The sequence below is a fragment of the Mauremys mutica genome, chromosome 1, assembly GCF_020497125.1.
Source record: "Mauremys mutica isolate MM-2020 ecotype Southern chromosome 1, ASM2049712v1, whole genome shotgun sequence".
NCBI classification, from domain to species: domain Eukaryota; kingdom Metazoa; phylum Chordata; order Testudines; family Geoemydidae; genus Mauremys; species Mauremys mutica.
Genome location: NC_059072.1, coordinates 224,676,047 through 224,688,319, shown reverse-complemented (window position 1 = coordinate 224,688,319; position 12,273 = coordinate 224,676,047). Strand labels below are relative to the sequence as shown.

The 12,273-nt window shown below is 44.9% G+C and overlaps 1 protein-coding gene across 6 annotated transcripts in view; it reads right to left on the bottom strand.

Annotated features, from left to right (window-relative positions):
• The window catches only part of SH3KBP1 (SH3 domain containing kinase binding protein 1), a 351,211-nt gene that overhangs the window by 305,255 nt on the left and 33,683 nt on the right, over positions 1-12,273 (bottom strand). For 5 of the 6 annotated variants that reach the window (XM_045014652.1, XM_045014513.1, XM_045014730.1 and 2 more), the window contains exon 2: positions 5,223-5,380. In XM_045014652.1, the coding sequence (XP_044870587.1) occupies positions 5,223-5,380 (158 nt within the window). Of the gene's footprint in view, positions 1-5,222; positions 5,381-12,273 lie in introns of those variants that run through there. The other variant, XM_045014887.1, reaches the window with a different exon arrangement.

Genomic DNA, 12,273 nt, shown 5'->3' with positions numbered 1-12,273 from the left:
GAACTGTCTCCACAACAAACCAATGTAGTGATGGTATTAGTACTGTATAATCAATTATTTAATGTATAGCATATGTGATAAAGATACTTAGGAACCAATAGGAAACATTAAAAATGAATACATTTAAGTATCATCCGTAAATTAAGTTAGCATTCTGTTGTGATGCTGCCAATAAGTCACTGACAAATAAACTAATAAGCTACTTCTTCAAAATACTACTCTTTACAAATAACTTATCACAATATGCAAAACTATAAGCCAACAAAGTATTAAAGCTTTCCTTTTATGATGTCCGCCTTGCTATGAAGAAGGGGATGGGAGGGAAATACAAGACAGATACTTTCATATTTTATGTCAAAAATTGAAGCATTTTTGCCCATTTAGTTCTTTTGCACTTGACCCTAAGGCAGTGATGCCCAAACTTTTCTCTGTTGCACCTCCCCTTAGGGAGGTGGGGCTAGAGGCAGAGCTGGCCTGGGGGCAGAGAGGGCAGAGCTGGGTTGGAACAGGAGCAGGGGATGGAGTGGAGCTGTGGGGCTGCACGTGGGCTGGGGGCCGAGTGGAGCTGGGGCGGGGCAGAGTGGAGCTCCCTCCCCACCGCCCATGGGGGTTGGCCCAGGCCCCCCCCCCACAAACGTTCCTCTGCACCCCACGGGGAGGGGGGGCATGCTCCACAGTTTGGGGACCATTGCCCTAAGGTAACGAGTTTAATGATTTTCCCTCGAGGCGTCAAGGAGCAGGGCTATTGACTTTTATTTCCAGGAACTAAGTGGCAATTAAGAGGCATTGTAGCCCACTGCCTCTCAAGAATGAATCTATATTTAATGAGGGTTTTTTTTTTAAATCTTAGAAATCTTATCAGAGTGCAGCAATTTAATGGTAACACTCCACCAAATATACAAAAGGACTTGAAGGGCTCCACTGGCCAATTAAGCAGACAACCTTCCAAGTGTGGACACTGTTGTATTCCTCAGTCTGCAGATAACTTCCGCCCCTCTGGAGATGCCATAGCTTTCAGAAGCAATTACTGAGCAAAATTAACAAGGTCACGGTCAGTTTCACTACCCTTATTCAGAACTTTGTGGGCAGCAATAAAATCAACAAGAATCAAGCAAAGTCAAGAGCACAATATCAGAGGCAGATACAAGAAACTTTATGGGAGGCTGCGGGGTTGGGAGAGAGGACGCTGGAGGAGTGAAAAGGAACCTGTCCACCACTGAGCAGCAGCCAGAAGACTGGGGCAAAGGTAACAGAGTGAGTAAAAACTATTGGGATGCTCTGGGGTTATGCGGGAAGAAAATAATACATTCTCTCTCCTCTCCAGCTGATAGGGTCTGTGGGAGCTTTATAGTTATAAGCGACACCGACATGCCCAGCACCTCTCCAGTGAACCCCTATAAGTCTCTGGCTGTTTGTTTAAGATTTGTAAAAAGTTTAATAAACGGCAGAAAAAGGGAAGAGAAAATGTGGTGGCTAACAAACAAGCAGACACAGGTGTCCAAGTAACCTCTTCTGGTCTCCTGGCACTTGAACCTAAGTACCTTAAGGTTCCATTTCACATCTGCTATTTAGCATACACAACATCATCTTTGAAATTCAACTGATTTGCAGTATTTAGAGGCTTATTTTCTGCTTTAATACAAAGAAGGAGTCAATGGAGCTTGGCAGCTCTTCTGACCTTAGGCAACAGTACAGTTATGCATAGTTTCTGCCCTCTGTTTCACTGATTCTAAAAACCTGGCTTTATACAGCAACTTTACACAACTCCAGTTGCACTTGTAGACCCTTTATTTGCAAATCAGATACAAGTCTGCTAACAGTACTTGCAAGTCACCTGAAGATAGTCTAGTGTAGCATACAATTTACCAGTGCTGCACCACTAGATCACACACACAGTTGCCTTTGTAAATTAAAACCAGCAAGCATGGGTTTTCACCACAGTTTCCTGCTTTCTGCATCTCCACTTGCTATCAGCAAAATCTAACTGTCTCAGCTGCCCCTGTATTTTTAAGTACAGTTTGTTACATTGAAAGCCTGGTTTGACTAGGAATTCAATGTTTTTCTTAACTTCCATCTGCTTCCGAATGACATTTCTCAACACCAAAAGAAAAAGAGGAACAAATGTAGCACACATCGCCTGTATTACCCAGAAGTTCAGTGTCCACACACATTTCACCTTTTGCAGACTCAGCACAAACATACAACAACGAACATTTTACAGATTAAAAACAGAAGTTAAATCAACTTCCCTTGCCACAGAATTCTCATCCTCTTCTTTTCCTGTACCTCCTTAAAAAAAAAAATCTGTATCTGAAGGATATGGGGTGCTAAGGGCAGATACAGGGAGGGGAAAACTCTCCTTATTTCGATTTATACCTCTCTACCTGCCAAATCTGAGAGGCAAGAATCATAAAAGGATAAGAGATATTTCTTAACTATGATTTAAAAATCAGTTTAATGAATCATTGTTTATAGTAACAGAAGTGAGTTGACAGCAGAATCTGAAATTAGGTCTTGAATGAGGAACAGCTAATGTATTTTCACATATTTAGACAAACTTTTCCCACATCATCTTTCAGTAGACCAGATATACATCTTGACAATAGACAAAGAAACATAGAAGAGGGAAAACAATATCTTAAGTACCTGTATAGTTGCTCCATTGAACAGAAGGTCATTTATGACAAATATGCACCTCTACTCTCCCTATAAAACTTATAGCATTTGTTTTTGATAGCTGTTTTGCATGTTTTAAGTACATTTGGTTTGCAGATTCAAGAGCAGGAAGTACCCTTCCTGTAGCTTCACAGTGAAAGTCTCTTGATTAAGACTACTGAAGCTGTAAATATACACACTGTCACCCGCTTTCCTTTCCCCTTTCTTTCTCACATCTATCTTTCTATTCTCTGTCTCTTCATTAGAATATTCTCTTGTAATCTGCATTTTTAGTCTTTTCTTGTCTCTCACTCTGTGGAGATGAAAACTTCATTCTGGTTACAGGTACTTCAAAAAGTACTTCCAGTGCCACTGACTCTTACTCCCTCCCACTGCCATTGGCTTTACCCCATATTCAGTTTTTAATTTCCTTCACCACTCTCTACCAAACAATGATTTAATATATTTCATTCTCTTTACACCCCAAATCATCCTTCTTCTCTCTTCCAATGGCACTTCTGGAATCCACAATTACTAGTTAATTTTTATGAATTAAGCAACTTTGATTACATACATCTAAAACTTGGGGGATTAGGCAAAGTTCCTGATGAGCCTGGGATGCTCTTGTAACCTTATTAAGCAGCAAACCAATTATAGGAAGTGCACATTTTCCACCATAATCCATATTTTATCCCTCCAATCCAATCTACATGTTTATCTACCTCAGGACTTGTCTAAAATGTAATAACCAGAACTGCTCATCCTCCTCTTGCCCTAGACCAGCATTTCTCATATGCAGCATGCTGGCTGCATGCGGCCACAGCCTCCTGCGTGGTCATGGGGGGTGGCAAAGCTGCAGCTCCCTCCCCTAGGGCCACCAGCAGTGGTTGGACTCTGCCCACCTCTGGAGACACAAAAGCTGGAGGAGCAGGCAGCCAGTGAGTTCCCCACCTTCACAGGGCTGGTGGGGTCAGGCGGGAGGGATAGCTCAGTGGTTTGAGCATTGGCCTGCTAAACCCAGTGTTGTGAGCTCAATCCTTGAGGGGGCCACTTAGGGATCTGGGGCAAAAATTGGTCCTGCTAGTGAAGGCAGGGGGCTGGACTCAACGACCTTTCAGTGTCCCTTCCAGTTCTAGGAGATAGGTATATCTCCAACTATTATTATGGGTAGCAGACTCCAGCCCCAGGGCTTCGGGCTCCGTTCCCCTGCTGTACAGTGGCAGGCTCTGCCCCAGGTCACCCCCCACACCTCCAATGCCTCTGGCCCCTGCTGCCTCCATATCCATCTCCCCATCCAGGTCTTGCCAGGGTTGAGTAAGTCTGCTGTGAAAAGTGATATTTGTATGTTTGTTAACATCATTTTTCACAGCAGACTTAGTAACTAGCACGTCTTTTAAAAAAAGCAACCAAAAAAAGCAAAAAAGACAAGAAAAAAAAAAAGAAGAACAAGACAAGAACATGCAAAGCACCTTATGTGTGTTTCTAGTCTGTTTAGGTCCAGTAAAGAATAGACACAACTGTACATTATTTTATTATTGAGTCTGGAAAAAAAATCCTATGTAAATAAATTACAATGATTTGGACATATATATGTGCATATTTATTTGTTTTTCCTAAAGTTAATTAAGTATTTTAGGAAAAATTGTCAGAGCGGCCACCAGCAATCCTGTCATAGGTTTTGTGGCCACCCAATCCATGTAATCACAGACTCAATGCCCATGCTACTACCCCTCCCATAGCTAAACTATGAAAACCTTCCATAACTAGCACCAAATCCATCTTTAATGCCTGCAGGGAGTGCAGTCCTGTGTGCCTGTTCCTCATCCTTCTTTGGCACAAAAGAATAGCTGCAGTTTCCTGTACTGGAGGCCTGACACAGCCCACCACTCACAGGTGAAATGTAACCTTTATGCAGGTATATGAACATATATGTAAAACGTTTCACTGTGAAGAGCTACTATTTTCACCTCTGAGAGCAACTATTTTGACATTCTGAAGCAGGGTAGGATGCCACATACCAGAAACATCAAGAGACACTGAAAAAGTAGTGATCATTTTGAACACAGCTCCCAATAACAAGTTACGCCTACTTTAGCCCCGTGGCTGGCAATCCCGCAGGCCGGATTGAAAGACCTGATGGGCGGGATCCGGCCCACGGGTCGTAGTTTGTCCTCCCCTGTGATAAAGCCTTTACATCACACCATAATGCACTCTAGCTATCTATAAATAGATACACTGTATATGAGAGAGAAGATATTACAAACAGCATGAGTCATACAAGGAACTGAGTTTTGGAGGACAGCTTTGTCCTAAATGTTAATTTTGTTTTCAGACCACGGGGTTGCAATAACCACTGCAGAGCAGGGAAAAAGTGTGTCTATTTATCTTTAATTTTAATGATATCATAACTACACCAGATATCCACAGAAATGCATTCTCTACTTTGTAAAGCAACATGATTCAAAAAAATACAAATCACAGCATGATTTAAAAAGACTGCTTTTCCGTCAAACAACAATACAAGCTAGTAAGTACAATACACAAGAACTGTTTCACTTTGTACTCACTCTTACAAAGTTGTCAGGGAACAAACCTCTTCTGCCTTTGAGCTGTCCTTCCCACCAGCCTCCAGTCTCTTTCTTGATATTGGTGATTATGTCACCTACTGTGATTGTCAGCTCATCATCATGTTGAGCCTTGTAGTCAAATTCCACTATCGCCTCCACTAAAAAAGAAACAGCCACATGTTACAGAGAGTTAGAGACAATATTTATTTTCAGTCAGGTTGATTAAAGTTTTCATGGCTTCAGAGATAAAAAGAAAAACCAACCAACCCGGTAACAGCTGCTCAGCAACAGGAATAGCATCAGATTAACCTTGAAGACTTCATACAACAGCAACATATTAGGGACAAGGGCTGGTGGGGGGAGATCCTTTGAGAAGCCCTTTATAACTGGTTGACAGACAGCAATTTGTATCTGTTTATTTTATATTTATCTTTTAATTTAAAAAAAAATCCATTTGTGTCGCTGCAGCAGTATCCATTCAGATGTAAACATTACAAACTGGCATCTACTTCTGAGAAAAGATTATGGTTTTTCTCCTTGTTACTTTACAAATACTTGCTTTATTTCAGGACCATTCTGAAATGGTGTTCAAATCCATACCATTCAAAACCATAGCCACTTACTCAGTTTGCCAGACACATCATTGCTACCCCCAGAATCATTTATTAAAATTTCTGCATGATGCTAAATTTCACTATAACAATCTTTCTATAAGCATGATGTATTCAGAAATGCAGAGCTCAGCCTGGAAAAGCTTTGCTATGTACATATACTCTCTTAGGATTTCACTGAGGAGGAAAAATTGATGTTCACTTGCAAAACGATTATGCATCAGAGGATGTGAAATTCAAATATTACTATTGCTCCAAATGTCAACTATCAAACACAAACTTGTTGCTGCTCCTCTACCAGTATTTCATCATGCCAGGTAGTATGCCTTATTCTCTTCCCAGAAGAATAAAAGCCCCATAAACCAAACCCCTCAGATTCCCTCATATACCGTATTGTCCCGAGTATAGGCCGCACTTTTTTCCCCTAATTTAAGTCTTTAAACTAGGGGTGCGGCCTATAAGCGGGATCTTGCAAAAAAAAAAAAACAATAAAAATACTTTCAATCCCAGCCGCGGCGGGGAATCAGAGCGCTCTGGGCTGCCCGCCGCAGCGGGGAGCCCAGAGCCCTTTCAATCCCAGCCGCGGCCGGGAACCAGAGCCCTTTAAATCCCAGCTGCGGCGGGGAATCAGAGCGCTCTGGGCTGCCCGCCGCGGCGGGGAGCCCAGAGCGCTTTCAATCCCAGCCGCAGCCGGGAATCAGAGGGCTCCGGGCTGCCCGCCGCAGCGGGGAGCCCAGAGCCCTTTAAATCCCAGCCGCGGCGGGGAATCAGAGCGCTCTGGGCTGCCCGCCGCGGCGGGGAGCCCAGAGCCCTTTAAATCCCAGCCGCGGCCGGGACTCAGAGCGCTCTGGGCTGCCCGCCGCGGCGGGGAGCCCAGAGCGCTTTCAATCCCAGCCGCGGCCGGGACTCAGAGCGCTCTGGGCTGCCCGCCGCGGCGGGGAGCCCAGAGCGCTTTCAATGCCAGCCGCGGCGGGGAATCAGAGCGCTCTGGGCTGCCCGCCGCGGCGGGGAGCCCAGAGCCCTTTAAATCCCAGCCGCGGCGGGGAATCAGAGCGCTCTGGGCTGCCCGCCGCGGCGGGGAGCCCAGAGCCCTTTAAATCCCAGCCGCGGCGGGGAATCAGAGGGCTCCGGGCTGCCCGCCGTGGCGGGGAGCCCAGAGCCCTTTAAATCCCAGCCGCGGCCGGGACTCAGAGCGCTCTGGGCTGCCCGCCGCGGCGGGGAGCCCAGAGCGCTTTCAATCCCAGCCGCGGCGGGGAATCAGAGGGCTCCGGGCTGCCCGCCGCGGTGGGGAGCCCAGAGCCCTTTAAATCCCAGCCGCGGCCGGGACTCAGAGCGCTCTGGGCTGCCCGCCGCGGCGGGGAGCCCAGAGCGCTTTCAATCCCAGCCGCGGCCGGGACTCAGAGGGCTCTGGGCTGTCCGCCGCGGCGGGGAGCCCAGAGCCCTTTAAATCTCAGCCGCGGCGGGGAATCAGAGTCCCAGGTTTTCTGTGGCTCCACCCAAGTCACCTACATTCAGACCCATTCCAGGGTAGCAGAAACAAGTCCAAACAAAAGTCCAAATTAATAATTCTTCTGCCCTCTTGGGCTACCGTTCTCTTCTCTACTTAAAAATCCTGTCTCAGGGCTCCCTCCCACAGGAGCCTACATTACTCCCGCTGTGAATTTCCCTCTGTAGAAAAGTCCTGCCTTCCCCCAGTCTCTCCCTAGATCTTGCCCCCATTTTTTCCAGGGCCCACCACGGGTACCAATCCTGTCCCTCTGGCCTTCCTTAGTCTGCCTACCCCAGGCCTTTCCCAGGGAGGGAATTCCTTATCTCCTCTCTCATGGGTCTTCCCTCCACAACTGAGCTCCCTCAGTTAACTTATTAGGCCTTGCTCTGCCTCTTCTGGCCAGGAGGCAGTTAATTAATCAGCCACCCTACAGATGCAGAGCATGGCTAACTGGAGTGTTTGTCCCTTATCTCGCAGGTGATGGGGATTAAGCCCCATCGCACCAATCTAATCCAGGTTTTTAAACTATAATTTGAAAATATGAATTTTTTGGTGAGTTTGCACACAGCCTAAGATTTTAGTGAGAAAAATAGGCCTTTACAAATTGCATGTGTATATTTTCTTTAAGTTAAAAAAAGTTAAAAATTTAATTTTTTTAAAATAGCACCAAACTTTAAGGGTGCGGCTTATAATCAGGAGCGGCCTATACTCGGAACAATACGGTAATATTATAAATATCTGTATCAATATTGTGTATATCTAGATCTCTCACTGGAAGGACCTAGGGAATTCATAATGGCAGGAATAAGCTCTATTAGAAATGGGTGAAGTTTCTCCCCCCACCCCTGTACCATATCACTGAGCTCTTCCTCTGTCAGTGTGGAATTGAGATCCTCAGTAAATTTCCTGGTGCTCTGTCAAGTCAAATTTTAAAAATCTCAGCCATAGAGCTTTCATCACTTCCCTCAAGAGAGAAATCTAAATCTAACAGATATCACCATCAGGAAGTTTTTCTGATTATTGGCCTCAGTTTTACTTTTGTTTATTTCATTCCATTACTTCTTGTTATAGCCCCTTGCATCACTCCGATACATTTCTCTAGTAGGGAATGGAAAATCTTTTTTCTAAATACTTTGTATTTTACTTACTGTGGCAAAAAAATTTTTTTTTTAAAAGAAGCCAATATCAGAGGCAAGCTGTGCAGAAGGAATTAATAACTTTTCTGCTACTATGAAGATGATGCTCAATGGTAAAGAGAAATGTTTGTTAGTTTGTTTGCGGCGCAGTAGAACATTTTCCCCCAGGTGCTGTTCTCACTTATTTTCACCCCTGAAACAACCCTCCTAACCAACATTACTGTATTCTTATCTCTAGAAGCTCTCCCAGCAGCTACCAAAAGAAGAGTGGATGCCAGAATCTCCAGAATAGCCACATTTAGAAAGCCCCATCTCCTGTGATGGGAAATCATGCCCTAAAGACATTCTGTAGAATATTTACCCTTTAAGAGGTTGAAATACCCACATTCATCTCCTTTCTGTGCAGATAACTGTGTGTCGTGTAAGACATCATGAGAGTGAACTCTCAGGGAATCACGGCAGCTGGCACAGCTAAAGGAGCATATACTATTAAACCAGGGACAGGGTGTTGTTGCCCCCTGCTGGAGGCCCTGCCACCTTGACACCATCACCCTCAGATGGCCTTTTGGAGAAAAAGAGGAGTGTGTTCATTCTTTCAGGAGCTGCCTAGAGAAACCATTCAGGATCAACTGGCAGAACCAACAAGAACTGTCCTCCACCATCAAGATGGGTGATGAGCAGGCAGAATTCAATCAGGGCCCAGCAGGGGGCAACATCACCCTGTTACTGGCTGCTTCTTCCAGGAGCCAGTTCTGGGTGAAGTTGGAACGGGGATGAAGAATGTCTCCAGTCTTAACCCAAGAAACCCACCTTGGTCAGAGGCCACACTCTGATCACACTTTATTGTAACTGGACCAGCGAAGAAGTGTTAGATTACGAAATTTAAAGCCCAAGTGGACATCTTGAGTTAAATATCAATGTACAGTTGTAAAATGAAGGCAAGCGAAACCCCACTGGCCCAGACAAGACCGTGACACCACCACAGATAGTAAGACAATCCCAATAACATTCCACCTAACCTATAAAGGGATAGTACATTATATTGAACTAGGTTGGTCAGAGAGTATTGTTATTCCTCCCATCACAAAGAAGTCACACACACATATGTATACACATATTTTCTTGTTTCTTGGGCATCGCAGGCAGAGATATCACTTAGCTAGAGCTAGAAGAGCATGATTGCTTTTGGCCAAGGGCTAAAGGCCACAACACATCTTGAACTTCTGAATGGACTGGTGACCTTTCATCAAAACATACAACAGTCTCATCTCACATTAGATAATTAAAGATTTCTAGTCCTACCAAGACTTAGACATCACAGCCACCATTTGGCATCATAATTAAGGCTGCGAGTTTGTCACAGAGGTCACAGATTCTGTGACTTTCCTGACCTTAGTGACTTCTGCGGCAGCCGTTGCGCCTGGCTCAGGCAGCCCCTGTGCCAGGCGCAGGGCAGTCTCAGGCCCCTGCCCCGCAGAGTTTGGCTGTGTGAGAGGAAAGGAGGTTGGGGCACCAGACGAGGTGAAGCGGGCTCTGAGAACAAAGGCAAATGGGACCTGCGGGGGCAGTGCCTGCAGGCGGAGGCAGCGCACAGAGTGACTGGCCACTCCTCTGCCTAGGACCTTAGCCAGGGGGATGTCAGTGCTTCCAGGCCAGCCCCCGGGCAAGTGCCGCTCAGAGCCCGCCACTCAGAGCCCACCTCACCCCATCAGGTGCCCCAACATCCTGGCCCCTCCCACAACCAAATTCTGCTGCGGGGGGGCAGGCGGAGCCAGCTAGGGAGCCTGCCAGTCCCAACCCTCTCCATCAGCACCAGCGGAGTGTGTGCTGCCACACATACCCCTCCTCCAGGCAGCTCCCCCCCCCCAAGTTTTATTCACTGGTATTTTTAGTAAAAGTCATGGACAGGTCACAGGCCCTGAATTTTTGTTTACTGCCTGTGACCTGTCCATGACTTTTACCAAAAAATACTCACGACTAAAACAGCCTTAATCATAATGAATCCAAAATACCCGCAAGTGAGATCATGGGCATCTTAAAGAAGCTAGAGATGGAAGAAACCATTTTAATGCATAACGGTGAATTTGTCAAACACAAATAATGTTCATTCTGCATTGGAAGCTAAAGTCTAAAGGACAGTTCTGTTCAATGGCTAGTTTACATTTGGTTGCTAGCTTTGGTCCACCCGTGAGACCACAGATTATGAGAATGCCATTGCTAGCCTTCCAGGAGAACCATTAAGATAGGCAATTTATCAGTCAGGGCACCTTTTCAGGGATCCGGAAAGAAAGATCTGCTGGTGAGAACCTCTGGCCCTTGTATGGGGACCACAAAACAAAAGAAACATGTACAAACAGAGACCAACAATACACAGATGAGGCCATAAGGGGCCCACTGCCTGTAAAATGAATAGCAAGACCTGTAGCATATGTGAGATGAAGTGCAATACCACTTCTTATAAGAAATTTACTTTCAGTCAGAGCTTGAATCAGACACCTAACTAAGGACCCTATTAATTTTACATATTGTTCATAGATGCACATATCCCCTTGTAGTGGGCTGAGTGGTCAGTTAGTTGGGAAGCATATCCATGCTGCAGCCCTGGCGAGATCGCTAGAACTCAGGCGGCTTCAGGGTTTAAGCACTGAGGCAAGTCACTATTGTAGGCCTTAAATAATGTTTTCAGCCTTCGGTCCAGGCAATGCATTTTCCTCTTTGAAGGCAGGAGTAAAATTGATATGACTTCATTTTATTCTGAATAGCACCAGTAAAATTGACCATACTGCTGTTAATTGGACTTTGCAGCTGCTTGGGGAAGCTATAAGAGGAACTGGAACTGCTACATATATCTTTGCAACCGTAAGTGCTAGGAACAATTCTTTGAAACGGAAGTTAAATTAAACACAGATGTATGTGCTCTTTCCCCAGGAAACTTCTCACTCACTGATACTTCTTAAATTCTGCATCCTATCAGGAAACTCCAAAATTATTTCCTAAACGTGTGTGACCTGATGATGGTATACAAAACAGCAGCTGGCACAGCAAGGGAGAAATTTCACAGAAGCTGGATAATTCTATGCATTTTTCAAAAAAAGCTAAGATATCCATAGCTCCGGGGGAGGGGGGTGGCAAATAGGGTAAATCTAAGGAATGTGAAAATCATTGTGACAAACTAATGAAAAATACAATTTTGAAAAAAAGACACCCAAGGCCCCCATGTATCAAAAATAGCACATAAAAGCCTAATGGTGCTTTATAATTTATAGGACTGAGTTTCAGTTATTAAATCAAATTCATTTTTAAAAGCATACTAAAGGATTTGCACATTCATATTTCAAAACATGTTTTGAATAATACATTCTGCCAATTTTTTTTGGTGGGGGGGGGGGGGAATGAATTTTGGCCTAGATCCTCACAGGTATTTAGGTGCCTAACTTTCATTGATTTCAAGTGGAGATCTCCTATGCTAGATCTCTCTGGAACAGAAGCTTGCATCCTAAATTGGTTTAGGAGAGGAGAAAAGCATCTCATGGACAATGAGATCAAAATAATTTCACTTGTAAGCTCTGCTTACATATTAAATGGCCTTCACCTGCTCCCACTGAAGGCAAGAGGAAAACTCTCAGTGACACAGGGAGTACAGGATCTGGCCCTAGATCCCTGGACTACTTAACTTTTCAGCAACTTTTACTTCAAAACAACGTACATGATGCCCCAATAATGTCAAACACGTATCTCTAACCCTGACAAGTTATAACCATTTTTTTTCTCCAAGATGCAATGCACACTCTCCTTAGCACTCCTTCACTGACGCG